The sequence below is a fragment of the Loxodonta africana genome, chromosome 1, assembly GCF_030014295.1.
Source record: "Loxodonta africana isolate mLoxAfr1 chromosome 1, mLoxAfr1.hap2, whole genome shotgun sequence".
NCBI classification, from domain to species: domain Eukaryota; kingdom Metazoa; phylum Chordata; class Mammalia; order Proboscidea; family Elephantidae; genus Loxodonta; species Loxodonta africana.
The window spans coordinates 48,738,847-48,755,714 of record NC_087342.1 but is presented as its reverse complement, the minus strand read 5'-3'; the positions used below and the strand labels follow the sequence as shown (position 1 = coordinate 48,755,714).

Sequence of the window (16,868 nt, the reverse complement as noted above, 5' to 3'; positions counted from 1 at the left end):
ACTTAGCACGGTTCTTGGCACATAGTAAAGAATGTATGATAGCTATAATCATTATTACCAGCAGTTTGGACTTTAAGAAGCATAGAAGACTCAGTGGTCCAGAGAAAGTTGAATCTGGTAGTAGCAGGCTGGATGAGTCGAAGACGAGCAGAGGCAAGAATCATAGAAAGTTGTGAAAGCAATCCAGGTATCAGGTACTGCTTGAAAGCGTAGCAGAGGGGGAGAAGTTAATGAGTCAGAGAGACAATGCAGAGGAATAACCAGAGTGTAATGAGGCATTTGTCGGGCACTTTACATCTTTTTAGAGAGTTCTGAGGTCTTTGTTAACTTGTCATGGGCGTGTATGTGGGTGCCCTTTTGGCTTGCAGCTCCAGAGCAATGATTCCAATTATGACATCCTGAATATATTGGAAAAACTTTTTTTCTTCCATTCCAACCATCCCCTCTGCCAAAATGATGTCTGGTTTTTTGTTGTTTTTTTTTTTGGTATATTTTTTAGAGGTCTAAAACAGTCCACCCCCCAGGTGAGTTTCTTCCTGAGCAGGGACTGCTGATTGAAATCCCATCATCTGTTTTATTTCAGTGCAAGCAGCTAATCACTCGGTCTGTAGACTCCAACAGAAGGAGCAGGAACAAAAAAAGGTAAAACATTTGGATAACGGAGCATATAACTCTCAGACTTTCATTATCATCATATTATTAAAAGATGCTTTCTCTGAATTTGTTTTCTTTTATGCAGTAATTTTAAAAGATTTTAAAATAGCTAATTGACTGAAATTCATTGGGGAGTGTCGTGTGATTGCACCATCAACATTTTTATAATGCAAATGCAAAACCCAAAAAAACTAAACCCAGTGCTGTTGAGTCGATTCCGACTCCTAGTGACCCTACAGGACAGAGTAGAACTGCCCTGTAGAGTTTCCAAGGAGCACCTGGCAGATTTGAACTGCCGTCCCTTTGGTTAGCAGCCGTAGCACTTAACCACTGCGCCACCAGTGTTTCTGATGCAAGTGCAGACCCCTTTTATTTCTTTTCAACATCCCCACCTTTTCTCTGCAAGTAGTATTTCTCTCATGGAGGAAAGGGAAGACCGGGCTTCTGTATGGAACAAATAATACCTACCAGGTTGGAAATAGAAACCTTTCCCTTGAGCCTGAAGCGTTGAGTATTTTATGTATATTTCTTTTAGAAAAGGTAGCATTTCATGCTTGTGGATGGGTTACTTAGTGACTCGTCATAGGATTATGTGAATCACTTGCTGGACAGTACTTTGCTTATTTGAATTATATCTTAACTGAATTCAGATGTGGAAAAACAGTCCAAGAATTTAAGTTCCTGTGATAATTTGGTGTTTTCATAAAATGTTTTGCCCTAAATTGATAAAGATACATCTTATACTTACGAAGAAATGTTGAAAATACTAAGTCACTCAGAAAATAATGCCTTTTTACATGTGTGTATCAACAAATGTTACTATCTCCATTTCTCTGGAATATGTTTTGGTTAATCCACAATGATAGTTCAGACCTGGCACTGTATAAAAATATAATGAAATGAGCCTTGCCTGGGTTTAAGTTTCTGCCTCCTCTGCTTAACTCTGGATGTTGATACAAAGTTTGACAATTCACCACTTTGATAAAAGTGAAAGGACTCCACATTTAGACAGGTGGGAAGGCTGCCCAAGGGCAGTTGAGTCCCAGCAGACCAGGTCAGGAAGCAGGGCCATTACTGAGAACATCTATAATAAGACAAGGCGAAGCCATAGTCAGGAAATGGGTGTTAGGGTGTGGTGCTGGCCCGGTGCCCAGGGAGTGCCATAAAGGCTGGGCACTGGGCCTTCAGTGGCCATGCTGGCTGGACAGTAGACACTTTTTTGGTCCTCTACCTTGCTAGGTGCCAGTAGGGATGAAAGATTTTAATTTGTTAAGTTTAATGTGATTTGTACACTTGAGGAAGTAAAAATCTAGAAGAAGAATCCCAAACCACTAACACTAATAATATAACATTGGATAAAGTAAGAGGTGTGATAAAGTTACAGAGAATTTTGTGGGATCTTGGCAAAAGGAATAATTTATTAGGAAGATGGTGGAATTCAAGCCAGCCTTTGATGGGTGACTTGTTAGTTGCCATTGAGTCAACTCTGACTCATGGTGATCCCACGTATATGGGGTGTAAGTGCTCAATAGGGTTTTCAAGACCTTTTAGAAACAGATGGCCAGGCCCGTCTTCCCAAGTGCCTCTGGGTGGGTTTGAACTGCCAACCTTTTGGTTAATAGTCCAGTGCTTAATTGTTTATGCCACCCAGGGATCTCATGGGTGACTAGGAGTTGATAAAAAATGGGAAGAGAGATATTGTGGGTTGAGGAATGCAGTGTAAGCAAAATCAAAAGGTGTGAGTGAGAAGTCAGTATAATCTCCTAGAGCTGGTATGTAGAGTATCAGATGGTTATTTCTGAAGGTGATTGTGGAGGATCTTCAATGCTATATTAAATAATTTGTTGTTGGGGGAACTAGGAGCATTTCTTTTTCTTTTTTTATTACTGTACTTTCCACAAAGGTTTACAGAACAAACTAGCTTCTCATTAAACCATTAGTATGCATGTTGTTTTGTGACATTGGTTACCAACCCCACGACATGCCAGCACTCTCCCTTTCAACCTTGGGTTCCCAATCACTAGCTTTCCTATCCCCTTGCCTTCTAGTCCTTGTCCCTGGGCTGGTGTGCCCCTTTAGCCTTGTTTTGTTTTATGGGCCTGTCTAATCTTTGGCTGAAGGGTCAACCTCAGGAGTGACTTCATTACTGAGGTAAAACGTTATCTGGAGGCCATACTCTCGGAGTTTCTCTAGTTTGTGTCAGGCCAGTAAGTCTTTTCTGTTTTTGTGAGTTAGAATTTCGCTCTACATTTTTCTCTAGCTCTGTCCGGGATCGTCTATTGTGATCCCTGTGAGAGCAGTCAGTGGTGGTAGCTGGGCACCGTCTAATTGTGCTGGACCTATGTACTCATCTTTCCCTGTGTCTTTGGTTTTCCTCATTCTCCCTTGAGGAGCATGTCCTTTTTTGAGTAAAGGAATGACTTTATGTGGTAGAACACTGGCTAGACATTGTAGCACGCGCAATTCTCTTGGCTTTCAAAATAAAAATTTGGAAGAGATATTCTATGCTGCACGTTGCTTCTCTGACATGTTGCTGTGTGATTGAAGCAGGTTCAAGTGAGTGCATGCTCAGAGGACATCGGTCTCTGTACGACATAGTCAGAGCACTTACAATTCTGGGCAAATGGAAGCTTTTGTCGTTTAAAGCAGAATTAATGTAAAATTAAATTATAATTGTAAAAGTATCTCTCATCACTTTGAACTGTTTTCACATTTGGTGTGTACGGAGCCATGGAGTAGGAAAATTACCAGGTTGAGGGGAAAAGACCTGGTTCTATTTCTAGTGGTTCTGTTTATTAGCTGCAGCCCTTGGACAAGTCCCTGAGTTCCAGGCACCTCATCTACAAAATAAATGCCTGTTCTGCTTGCTGGCTTGACAGGTAGGTTGTATTCTATAATTATTGAAAATGTTTTGCAAATTGTAAATCACTGTACAAATGGAAGAGAGTTTTTTTTTTTCTGTCAGCTCGCTAATTTGTTTAAGATTTAGGCGTAAGTGGATGAGAGCCCCATTTTAGTCTATTAGAGTTGGTGAAGCTTTTGAGGACCCTATGCATTCGTAACAAAGCCCTCAGGATATTTTAGTCTTAAATATGTATCTTGTAGATATTATATCTGAAAATGTTATTAAGCTAAATTTTATGAAATACATAATAAAAGTTAGTGTTTTTTAATACACTGGAATACTCTGTATTTCACTGAGAGTTTCATGGAGTCTGAAATCTACATTCATAAGCAGCCACCCTAATTATATGCTTTTCTCCAGGTAATTTAATAAAATTAGCAATCTGAAAGTCACACAAAGATGAGTTTTTCAGACAGAGCTCAGAGAAAAGTAGAAATGCTTTATATTCTTACTGGGACAATAAACCTTTATTCTTAAGTCTTTGTTTCTTTTTTTAGTGCTTATATAATTAACAGAACATCTACGCTTTTCTGTTTTTTACTATTGTATCTGTTTTATTCCAAAACTTTGACATGGCAGGGGAGTCTCAGACTACATACGTATACAAGACATAGAGGTAAAATTTAATTTTTCATCTAGTAAATATGTATAAAGCAAAATTGACCTCTACCTCCAATTTATAACCTAATGTTCCTTGTTGCCCCTGGTTATACTGTTGACTACATTTTGTGTGTTTCAATGGCTTTCAGAACAAAGAAAGATGGGAGTAGTAAGGGAATAAAATGTACTATTGTCATTAGTCATTAATTTTTTTATGTCAAGACAATTTGTGGGATTCGGTGGGAAGTAAATTATGATAAACGTCATTCCTCCAAATCCCATTTCCCACAATTGATATCCACAAGTACATTCAGAGGAACAATAAATGCGCATTGCCAGTTACTTGACACGTGTCTTGGAAACTGCCCTAGTACAAAGAAGCATTATTGGGTACTAGCAATAAGAGTAGTGCCCAAATGAAAATACGATTAGCTTGTAAAATTCACTGGCTCTTAAAAACACTGTTGTTCTCAGGGGAGATGAGGTGATTAATAATATCTGTCAGTAACTTAAGTTCATACAAAGCATTGTCTTTTGAGGCCCTATTCAACTAAACTAGAGATAATAAAATAAACGTAAGTGTTCTGATTTACTTTGTCCACAAATATGTATATATATGTATTAGTTTTGCTTAAATACCCCTGTAGTTTTTTTTTTCCCCCCAACGAGAGCAGTGAGATTGCATGGCTTATATGTTTGTGAAAATGGCATGCGGATGGTGACCTCCTCTAACTTCACAAAGGGGAGGAGAATGAAGAACAACCCAAGGCTGATTCCTGTGAGGTGGAGGTCAGACATACCTCTTCTCTGCATCGTTTTTACCAATTCTGACACCAGCCATCCCTCCCACAGCACTCTCTGCTTCGCTGCCAGGTTCAATAATTCATTGTAGTGGCCACACAGAACTCAGATTCAGACAGTACTCGTGATTATGGGTTTATTAGGGAAGTAACAGGTTAAAACCCAGGATCAGGAATGACTCAGGGTACAGTTCTTCAGTCAGGACAACTTCTCAGCCATGCCCACAGGAAGGCCTCTCTCTGGCCCTCAGCCTCTTGGCCTCTCAGCCTGGCCTTTGCCCTGCTTGGACAAGTGTTATAAAGCTCTTTAGCTCTGCCAATAAGCTGTGGCCCAAAGCTACTCTACTCTTACTCCATGGGTCTGCGAGCCTAGCTTTGAGGCACCGCACTCTGCCAGTAAGCCTCCTACCCAAAGGCACTCAGCTCTCTTGCTCTGTGGGTCAGCGCACCCACTGTAGCTGCCTTGCTCAGTGGGCCGGGAAGGCCACTGTACCATCACGTATCGGTCTCCTGGGTCTGCTCCTGCTGTTTCTTTGCTACTGCTTCTTGCCACCTCATGCTCTCTCCAGTGTTACAGCTGTCTGTCTTCTGGGTCTAGGAAGTTCTCAGTGCAGGGACCCCGGGTGTGCCGCTCCTGGCTCTTCTTTCTTGGTGATAATTCCCCCTTCCTGCCTCTAGGATGGTTCATTTTAAGCCTAGCAGGATGGCAAAACCGACCAATCCCTTCTTTAGGGTTCCATACACCTTATTTGCCTGGTCCAACCCCTGCAATGGTTCCATGCACCTTATTTAGCAGCAAGCTGTCCAATTCCCTTGGTGGGCCATAAGCACCTTATTTGCATAGTCCCATCCAATCATTGTGTAGGAGTCACAAAGACTATGGCTGGAAGGGCCATTTTAAGTAATTCTCTACATTGTAACATTGTTCTTGATAGAGTTTGAAAATGCAGAGTAATATATCAGTATGTAATATTCTGTTTAAAATTATTATTGGCAGTTGTTGTATTGAGACTTCTTACCACAGTAGTTTTTCATATATGTCTGTGTAAGACATATGCAAAATTAATGACACCAGTATTACTGACAGCTAGTCCAGAAGTCCTTTTTGGACCTTAGTGGACTTATTCAGAGTTTTCCCTTAAACCAGGGCTACGCCACCTGGGCACTGTTGACATTTTGAGCTGGGTAATAATTTGTTGTTGGGAGCTCTGCCTTACATACCCTGGTGGAATGATGAGCAGCATCCCTGCGCTCTTCTTGTTTCTGTCACCTTTGCTGTAAGGCTGATGCCTGTCACTTCTTCCTGTCTTTTTACCGTCTTGTTCTTTTTCTGATTTGTGACTTTTAATATGAGGTAGCCTTAGAAACCAATTAACTACACTGGTTAGAATTGGGTGGAAAGTAGGGCCAATAGGTTCCAAATCAGAAACGTGAATACCTATGTTCAGTCATAATAAGACAAACCTTAAAAAAAAAAATTTTTTTTTAAGGAGGTGTTTCTAATATGTCATGTTTTTGTTGTACATTAAAACTATAATGCAGTTGTATTATTGTCACTTATAAGTTGATTATTATAACAACCAAATACCAAGAAATAGTGATTGTCTCTTCTGCATATAAAAATTAGTTGTCTAGAAAATTCACATGACTGTCACATTTTCTTTTCTCAGATTCATAATGACCATTTACTAGCTAGTGAAAACCAGCATGTAACCCAGTGGGAGGATTTCATGAGAGAACAGCATAACAAGCAGGCTGAAGTGGACGAAGAGCACAGAAAAGCCATGGAGAGGCTTAAAGAACAATATGCTGAGATGGAGAAGGACCTAGCCAAATTTTCCACCTTCTAAGAACTTGAACCTCAACAATAACAAACTAATGAGAAAACATTGACTCTTCCCCCCCAAAATATTCCTACCAAACCAGTCAGCCTCTGTTCAAGCTTAGCAATATATTCAATGGCACTCTTATATCAGAAGAAAGAAACGTATGCTGGAGTCCCAATTAAACATTTTATAGAAGCAGAGTGCTATATCTTTTCAGTTTCAGGTGCCTACATATGATTATTCGAATAGGCAGTAAGGGAGGAAAAGTGGGATAAATTTACTTTTTGTTAATCAGAATTGTTCTTTTTTTCCATTGATTAGGTCAGAGAATTTTAAGTATAGACTTCTTAGAAAAATAATTTAATTCTTATACAGAATTAAGGAGCTCTGGTGGCACAGTGGTTAAAGCACTCAGCTGCTAACTGAAAGGTCAGAGGTTCAAACCCACCAGCTGCTCCTCCAAAGACAGGTGTGGAAGAAAGATGTGGCATTCTTCATCCGTAAAGATTTACAACCTTGGAAACCCTATGCGGCAGCTCTACTCTGTCCTGTAGGGTCACTATGAGCTGGAATTGACTGTACAGCAGTGGGTTAGGGTTATACAGGATGAATATTAGTTTGTTGTTGTGGTTTAAAAGGCAATATAATAGATGCCTGCCATAGCTTCCCAGGCTATAGGAAAACATATAAAGTGTTATTTCATGAACAGTGTAGACAAAAACAACTGTCCTTGGAGCAAAGATTATATTTAAGGAAATGAGAGTCAAAACAGTGTCTCAGCCACAGCAAGGTGGCCATGTTGGTCTTTGAACTGCCCAGCAGCATAATGCCATTTGTCTCATTGAATGACAAGAAGACACGTTTGCTAAGTGTTGTGGCCTTCCAGCACTTAATATTTTCACTTTTAGCCTTCCCAAGTACCATAATCTTGCCCATGGTATTTACCTCATTTTTGTGTCTGTTTTGATGCGGGTAAGCTTTATAAGTTAATAATGTCTATATATGTTTCAACTGTTCAATGAGTAATCAGCAAACTCTGCCAAGGGTCCCTCTGGAACCATATAAAGATTTTGGCTCTGAATGAACCAGAAGTGTTTGCTCACATGGCAAATGATCCATGTTAAATGTAAATCCTTTTTTAGTGTTAATGTCTGTTCTCATAAGCAGGTGTATTATGGTGAAACGTACCAATTCTGTCATCACCGTGATCTTTAAAAATCTGCATTTAGCTATCTAGCAGAAGAACTAAGTTGGCTTTTTTAATTTGCCATAAACTAAGCAAAATTTCAACAGACATCTGGCAAATGAATTTGAAGTATGGATAAATCTTTCTGATATTTTTTATTGTCCTGCAGTAAAGAAAGAGGCAAGGAAGAATGTATCCAACTTTCCTGTGTTATCTCAATGTTCCGACTGCAGAAAATTAACAATGCTTGCCTGTGTAAATGTGTGGCTTACTGTCAAAGCTTCATTCTTGGCTGCACGTCGAAAATGTGATTAAAGTTAATAGAGGAGATGAAATAAGTATTTGAGATTTCTTTCAGTAACACTGAACTTCTGCCAACTTTCTCTATCCGCTACTGTAGGCTTGACAGGTTCATCAATCATCCTCTGGTACCTGGACTGAAAAAGAGCACTTGCTGACACCAAGACATGTTGGAATTTTCTTAATTCTCTTTCAGTCGGTGGAAAAAAAAAAAAAAGCTTCCAAAAATATCCCACACATGAAAAGGGAGGGGAAACTTAGATGAAAATTCCCTTTGTATCATAGGCAGTTTTTGGAATGCATTAATTGCTAATGTACCATTGAACATATGTGGTAGCCAGGAAAGCAAGACTGTGGTTGAACAGGAATATACTATTAATTGGCACTACTCAACTTGGCCTGCAAAGATTTCTGATTGTTTTTGTTCATCTCATATAAGTCATAAATACTTTACCTTATAAGTTTGCATATGTTATATAAGTAAGGGACTTCCTAAACCTAAATGAATTGATGGACTTTTTGAACTTTAGAGATTAAGATACTAAATTCCTTTTTTGTAACTTGGTTATTCAATGCAGCTTCTAAAAGAGTTGGTCAGTTCATCTTCCTTTTGATTTTTTTATGGTGAACAGTTTTACTTTTGTTCCCTAGCTTACAAATCACTTTTGATAGGTATTTTATTTATACATAGAAATTAAATTTAGTAATTAAATAACTTGTAACATTTCTGCTATGTTTATGGTATTAAGCGTAGTAATATGAGTTGTATGTCACTCAGTATTCAAATGAAATAATCAAATGTTTTATAATTTTAATGTTCTATTGAAATGTTTTCATTATGATTTTTTACTTGTGTGTGTGTGGTTTTTTTTGTTTGTTTCTAAATGTGTAGATTTTAAAATTCTGTTCTTACTGATTTCTGTGTTAATTGGATGTGGTCAAAGGAATGAGGCTTATGTGAAACTATAATACGTTGAAATTTGTTTTCTGAACTAGAACATGTCAGTTTTTGTAAATGTTTCATGAATGCTTGGAAAGTATGTGTATGTTCTAGTTGTTTGGTGTTAACTGTAAACTTGTTAAGTGTGTTGTTCAAATTGTCTATGTTTTAATATTCTTTCTTCTACTTGATCTATCAGATTCCAAGACGTGTTAAAATTTCTCACTCTAGTAAACTTGTTAATTTCTCCCTGTAATTCTGTCAGTTTTTGCTTTATATATTTTGCAACTTTGTTACTAGCTGCATACATTTTTAGAATTGTTTGTCTTCCTAGAGAATTGAATTATATTTATAGTTGTAACCTTCATGTCTAGTAATGTTTTCATTTTCCTTTGTGCTGCTTTAAGAACTTATATTCTATTATGTTCATATAGGCCACAAAAGCTGGTTAGTACTCGTGTGAGGCTTTTTTATCCTTTTATTAGAACTTTATGTTTCAGGTGCGCCTCTTGGAAACTGTAACTAGATTTCTTTTTTTTCCTATCTGATTACCTTTTAACTGGAGAGTGTAACTCATTCACATTGAGATATATATATTAGGGCTTATTTCTACCATCTTGTTTTGTGCTTTTTATCCCACCTTTTCTGTTTCTTCCCTTTCTTTCTTATCTTTTTTCATATTGGTGAGTTTTATTTTGTTTTGTATTTCCATTTACTTTTTCAAAAGGTAAACAATTGTTATGAATTGAATAGTGTCCCTCCCCCAAAAATGTGTGTCAACTTGGCTAGTCCATGATTCCCAGTATTATGTGATTGTCCACCACTTTGTCATCTGATGTGCTTTTCCTATGTGTTGTAAATCCTACCTCTATGATGTTAATGAGGCAGGACCCAATCTACAAGATTAAGTTGTATCTTAAGTCAATCTCTTTTGAGACATAAAAGAGAAAACCAAGCAGAGAAACAGGGGGACCTCATTGCCACCAATCAAGAAGAGCTGGGAGTATGCCTCCTTTGGACCTGGGGTCCCTGCACTGGGAAGCTCGTGGACCATGGGAAGATTGATGACAAGGACCTTCCTCCAGAGCTGACAGAGAAAGAAAGCCTTCCCCTGGAGCTGACGCCTGAATTCAGCCTTTTAGCCTACTAGACTGTGAGAGAATAAATTTCTCTTTGTTAAAGCCGTCCACTTGTGGTATTTCTGTTGTAGCAGCCCTAGATAATAAGACAACAATTTTTATCATTAAGTGCTTACCAAGAAATTTAATTTGCATATCTAATGTAACAAATCTTTCTAAACATTACAGAGATTTTTGAACAAAGGTTGATTTCCTCCTCTCAATTTACAAATAATATCTAGAATTTCAGTTCTGTCTTTGTTTATTTTAACTTAAAAAGTAGTTCTTTTACACAGTCAATATTTTTTAGATTTACCTATGAGTTTACCATTTTTCATCCTTGAAAGTTAGCTGGTATATAATTCTAGGTTGATAGTGTTTTCTCTCAGTATTTGATATTACTTCACCTACCATCTTCTTCCATTGTTGCTTCTGAGATGACAATTTTCAGTCTGATTATTAGTCCTTTGTAGGTAAAGATTTCTCTCTCATATTACGATTAAGATCTCTATCTTTGGTGTTCTACAATCAATTGTTATTATACTACAATGCATGTAACTTTGGATTTCTTTTCATTAACCTGTTGGGATTCATTGAGCTTCCTGAATCTGAGAATTAGTACGTTTCACTAATTTGGAAAAATTCTCAGCTTTTATCTGTCTGATATTGCATCTTCCTGTTCTCACTGTTCTCTCCTTCAGGAAATCCAATTAGACTTGTTTTACCATCTCACTTTATTCTCCATGTCTCTTAATCTTTGTTTCCTATTTTCTATTTTTGTCTCTCTGTGTAATTCTGGATAATTTGTGTAGATCTATTGTCTAGTTCACTGATTCTTTTTTCTCTTGTATGTAATCTACTTTTTGGAGCCCTGTTGGCATACTTGATTATGAGCTCATCTGCTAACCAGAAGGCTGACAGCCACTCCTTGGAAACCTTGTGGGGCAGCTCTGCTCTGTCCTATAGGGTCACTGTGAGTTGGAATAGACTCAGTGGGTACAGGGGTATTGAGTTTTTAATTATAGCTATGTTTTCATTTCCAGGTATTGTTTGGTATTTTCTTAAATCTTCTTGGTCATTTGGTAATGACCATTCATTATTCCCTCTTTTTCTTTAAACATACTAAATATATTTTATGTTTTATAGGTGATAATTTCAGTATTTCTCACTTGTGCGTCTTGAACGTACAGTTTGTTGCTTGTTGCTTTGACTGAAGTTTATGGTGGCTTGTTTCCTAATGTGATTATGATTTTTTATTGTGAGTTCATATTCCTATGAAATTTATTTGGGGAAATTTTTTCTTTAAATTATGTTCCTACAGACAAGATTGGGTTTTATTCTTTGGAATTTAGCATAATGATCACCCTTCCTGAAATTGTACCATAGAGGCTCTTTGTTTTTAACCAATTGGGGCTATAAGTGTATATCTCAGGATGTAAAATACCAGGAAATTATTTTAAACATTAATTCAGACAAAATATTTGCAAGGTATCATCATAGAAATTGTATTATCTAGTAGTTCGTGTTAGTCCTCCAGAAAGGTGTTATAATTATCTTACTAATTTACAGCTCCAGTAGAATGCTACTGTTAACATTTTATTGACTTACTGCAGCCCAAGATCCTGCATTGAACGGATGCTCGAATCAGTCATCCATTACTGCCTGCGCCTTCTTGTTCTGCTCATTTTGAATTTCGACTGCTAAAAGCAGTGCTTTCTGATGACTGGCCTAGTGACATCAGCAACACAGTATTTCCTCTGATAAAACCAAACCAAACCCACTGTCGTCGAGTCGATTCCAACTCATAGCGACCCTATATAGGACAGAGTAGAACTGCCCCATAGAGTTTCCAAGGAGCACCTGGCGGATTTGGACTGCCGACCTCTTGGTTAGCAGCCATAGCACTTAACCACAATGCTACCAGGGTTTCCTCTGATAGTTTAGTATTTATATTCCATAAGTAAGAGAAAAGAAACTTGGATTTTTAAGTGTGGTGTACTTCACAAAGCAGCAAGTTAATAAGTACACTACCATTTGGTCTTCACAAAAACTTAGGGGTTCTCTGAAAAAATAGCCAAATACAGTCGATTTAAAGTAATTAAATACAATATTTATATTTGTGTAACATAACTTACAGTGTACTTTTAATACCACATATGTAATGTAATCTTATTTCATCTTTATAACAAGTACTCACTTAATTTTTTTAGAGAAAAAGCAAAATGGTAGGGAAATACAAGGAATATAGTGTTTTGCCCACCTAATACTGAACTAGGGGTAACCCATAGGTAGATACTAAATGATACCTTTATATTGTTTTTTTTTTAATTCCATAAATCATATCATGAAAACCCATAGTACAAATATATCAAAAAATTATTTAAAATTACATAACTTATTTTAAAGAAAGCTTCATGCACCACAAACATTAATACATCAATGTGAAAATCTGCTATTCTAAAAATACTCTGAATTATTAAAGTTATTTAACATACTTTATTAAAAAATTGAAGTGAATACTGAATATGCGCTTTCCTTCATAATTAGAGTAACTCTTCATTCCTCAGACTTAAAAAAGAAAATTGTATTTGGTTGAGGCCAGGCAGGCATGGGAAAATTAGCCCCCAGGGCAAATATTATCATCATTTATGAGTCAAAAGTTTGGCTATAAGGGAAGTCAGTGTGTGAGGTTAACTATATCATGCTTAAAAATTTTTCTCTTACATAAATTCATCTTGACTTTTATGAAATTGCCCATATTGCCGAAATTATAATTCTTCAGAGAAATATTCTATAATTTTTTTTTTTTTTTTAAGATATAATGTTGGAAACCTTGGTGATGTAGTGGTTAAGAGCTATGGCTGCTAACTGAAAGGTCAGCAGTTCAGATCCACCAGGTGCTCCTTGGAAATTCTATGGGGCAGTTCTACTCTGTCCTGTAGGGTCACTATGAGTCGGAATTGACTCGATGGCAATGGGTTTTAATATAATGCTTTCCTTAAAATGGTGTTTACAGAGAATTTGAAAAGAAAACCACAAAGCTAAATCACTGTTTAAAAAACTTCATGTAATCTGAAATGCTCAAGCAGCTTTTTAGGAAGTGTGCCTTTTTAATGAAAATAGCTCAGAAAATTACAGTAAGATCATTTCATGGAATAGGAAAAATATTTGTGGTCAATCCTGTGTTAAATAAATTTGTTTTAAAAATTACACATCAAATAAATAACATTGAAATGGAAAGTCTTAATATTTAATTTTACTGAGAAAAAATTTGACACTGAAGGACTTGTCCTTAGAATCTAAAATTTATAGCTAAGAACCAGCAGGTGTCACTGTGATAACAGCTTTCTCCCCCTTCTAAACATTTTGTGCAGATGGGTGCATACCATCTGTGAACAAAGGTGTCTAAGCAATAATAAATTGAAGTTATAAAACTAAACCAAAATATAGGGAAGCAAGCATGGTATCCCTGGAGGGGTAGAGAGTGCTTTTGAGAACTGTGTTTTTTTCTAACTTTCTTCATGTCTCAAAATACAGATTCTTTCAGTATGTAATTGATGTGGAGATTTTATTAGCAATAAAAGTACAGTAAAAACTACCTGTTAATTTCTTGTTCCAGTCGAACGCTTAACCACTGCGCCACCAGGGCTCCTCAAACTGATGTTTAGAGACAAAATTATGGTAATCGGTGGGAAATAGTAATAGCAATTAAAGACCAAGCAATTAAAAACCAAGGTTTACTTTTCCCATGTAGTATGGACTCCAAAGCCAAAACTCGTTGCTGTTGATTGTGACTCATACCAACCTTATAGGACAGAGTAGAACTGCCCCATAGGGCTTCCAAAAAGCTGCAGATGGATTCAAACTGCTGACCTTTTTTTGGTTAGCAGCACATCTCTTAACCAGTGTGCCGCCAGGGCTCCATGGAGTCCAAGTAGAATTTAATGAACATTTAATCATTGGTGCATCGTGTTCTGTCAGGATTATATGCTGAGAGAAATATGGTCAACCATGGCATGTCATCTTAAAGGAATTTATAATCTAGTTGTATACCTGTGAAAACTGAATAGAGAAACCAAGACCATCATATCACCAAACAAACAGTATATGATTAAAATAGAGCTGTTTTGAATTCCAAGTAGGAACTATCTTTGTAAGTTGTGGGGATCAGGGAATCATTCATAATAAACATAAAACTGCAGTTCAGTCAGATTTAGATCACGAAAAGTTTGGCTAAAATAGTTCAGGTTCAGTTTAGTTCAGTAAACATTCGTAGAGCACCCACTGTGTTCTGGGCACTTTGTAGATGTTAGGGATAAAGAGGTAAACGCCGGTGGAGATACTCCTGGCAAATTCAAACCATAATTAGTAGACCTCTTTGATGCAAAGCAGTGGTGGGTAAGACTGGAAATTGGGAAGTTCACTGATTTGAGAGTCAGAAGACCTGGGTATAAGTCAGGCTTCTGTCACTAAACTTACACAGGGACTTTGACATATCACTTAGACGATTTTCACGCCCTTTCCAACTTGAATAATTTGTGCTTATTCTGTAGGTAATGGTCCTATTAGAGGAAGTAACATGATCAAAGTTTTACAGGAAAGTTAGTCTATAGACTCAGACGGATGACCGATAAAGGAAATTACTACCCTGCACATGGATTTTTGAGAACATATAGCTGAAAATGGCAGTTCTAGTCTTTTTTTAGTCTAGGCAGGGCAGTGATCACGATGAAGATCTTGATTTGGAATTTAGATTATGGGATTTTTTTTTTAACATAGGTGGGTAGGTAGATACAGAGATATAGATAGGCCTGAACTGTTTGTATTACTTATGACAGTTACAATCACGGCTTCAGATTTAGTTAATCTACTCCAGTGGCACGTGTATTGGTCATCTAGTGCTGCTATAACAGAAATACCACAAGTGAGTGGCTTTAGCAAAAAGTTTATTCTCTCACAGTGCAGTAGGCTAAAAGTCCAAATTCAGGGCGCTGGCTCCAGGAGAAGGCTTTCTCTCTTGGCTCTGGAGAAAGGTTCTTGTGATGCATCAGTCTTCTCTTGGCCTGGGAGCATCTTAGTGCAGAAACCTAGGTCCAAAGGATGCACTCTGCTCCTGGCGCTGCTTTCTTGGTGATATGAGATGCCCCTGTCTCTCTGCTCTGGTTTAAGACGCTATCTCATTGTGTAGACCTCATCAATATAACTGCCACTGATCCATCTCATTGCATCATAGTGATAGGATTTACAACACATACGTAAATCACATCAGATGACAAAATGGTAGACAGTCATACCATACCAGGAATCATGATATTTTGGGGGGACACAATTCTATCTGTGACAGCACCTAACAACAATTGCCCCTTTATGTATATTCATAATTGTTAGCCCAAGTGATCGAGTTTTTGCTTTGGAAAAGATCATCTCTATAAATTAGGAAAACAAAAAGAAGTGTTAAGGGGTCTCCCTGTCTTTTAGGTAAATATTTTGCTTTTCTATGATTAATGAGATAATGCTGATTATAATCAATATAATTATTAAGCAGGCATTTCCTTTCTCAGAAAACTGAATTGCTCAAGGACGAAGAATATGTTCTATGCTGTTGTGTGTATCTTATGCCTAGGACACGTGTTAATCATGTATTAAAATAAGGAAAGTTCTCTCCGTATAATAAAACTGATCATGCATTTGGTTAAGGAAGATTTGAATTATTTTTACTGTATACCTTACATTTGCGTTTTACGAAGAGTGAGTAGAAGAAATACATAAATACTAGATCAAAGTGTTCCATCGTTAATAATCTACACCATCAGGTTTCTAAATAATCTATCATCACATAGTTTGTAACGCAGCAAAACTTGTAAAATCCAGAACCTGTGTAAGGTGGAAACCTGTCAGAGAAGGAAAGCTCAAATATTTTCCACTAAGATGAGCAATGGAAAAGCAGCAAGACGGTCAAAGGCAGAAAACTTTCGAGACCCAGAAAAACAAGGCAGTCCTGGCTCTCACAGGTTTCATTATATTTGCTATATCACTCAAGAAAACTTTTAAGGTAATCTACATGCTGCAGTGGAGCCCTGGTGGCACAGTGGTTAAGAGCTTGGCAATTAACCAAAATGTCAGCAGTTTCAATCCACCAGCTACTCCTTGGAAACCCTATGGGGCACTACTACTTTGTCCTATGGGTTTGCTATGAGTTACAATTGACTTGACGGCAATGTTTTGTTTTTTTTTTTTAATGCTACGGAAACAGAAGCTTGATATCTTTTTTTTTTTTTAATTTTTATTGTGCTTTAAGTGAAAGTTTACAAATCAAGTCAGTCTCTCACACAAAAACTTATATACACCTTGCTGCATACTCCCAATTGCTCTCCCCCTAATGAGACAGCCTGCTCCCTCCCTCCACTCTCTCTTTTTGTGTCCATTTCACCAGCTTCTAACCCCCTCTACCCATTCATCTCCCCTCCATGCAGGAAATGTCAACATAGTCTCAAGTGTCCACCTGATCCAAGAAGCTCACTCCTTGCCAGCATCCCTCT

General features: G+C 37.5%; 1 protein-coding gene across 3 annotated transcripts in view; it reads left to right on the top strand.

Moving 5' to 3' along the window:
- Nucleotides 1-10,396, top strand: part of BLOC1S5 (biogenesis of lysosomal organelles complex 1 subunit 5) — a 37,329-nt gene extending 26,933 nt beyond the window's left edge. Inside the window, exons 4-7 of one of the 3 annotated variants that reach the window (XM_023557679.2) lie at nucleotides 584-642; nucleotides 3,454-3,533; nucleotides 4,139-4,175; nucleotides 6,630-10,396. In XM_023557679.2, coding sequence (XP_023413447.2) covers nucleotides 584-642; nucleotides 3,454-3,533; nucleotides 4,139-4,175; nucleotides 6,630-6,809 — 356 coding nt within the window. In that variant the 3' untranslated portion in view covers nucleotides 6,810-10,396. The remainder of the gene's footprint in view (nucleotides 1-583; nucleotides 643-3,453; nucleotides 3,534-4,138; nucleotides 4,176-6,629) is intronic. The other 2 variants (XM_023557680.2, XM_003417811.4) reach the window with 2 other exon arrangements.
- Nucleotides 10,397-16,868: the final 6,472 nt, after the last annotated feature.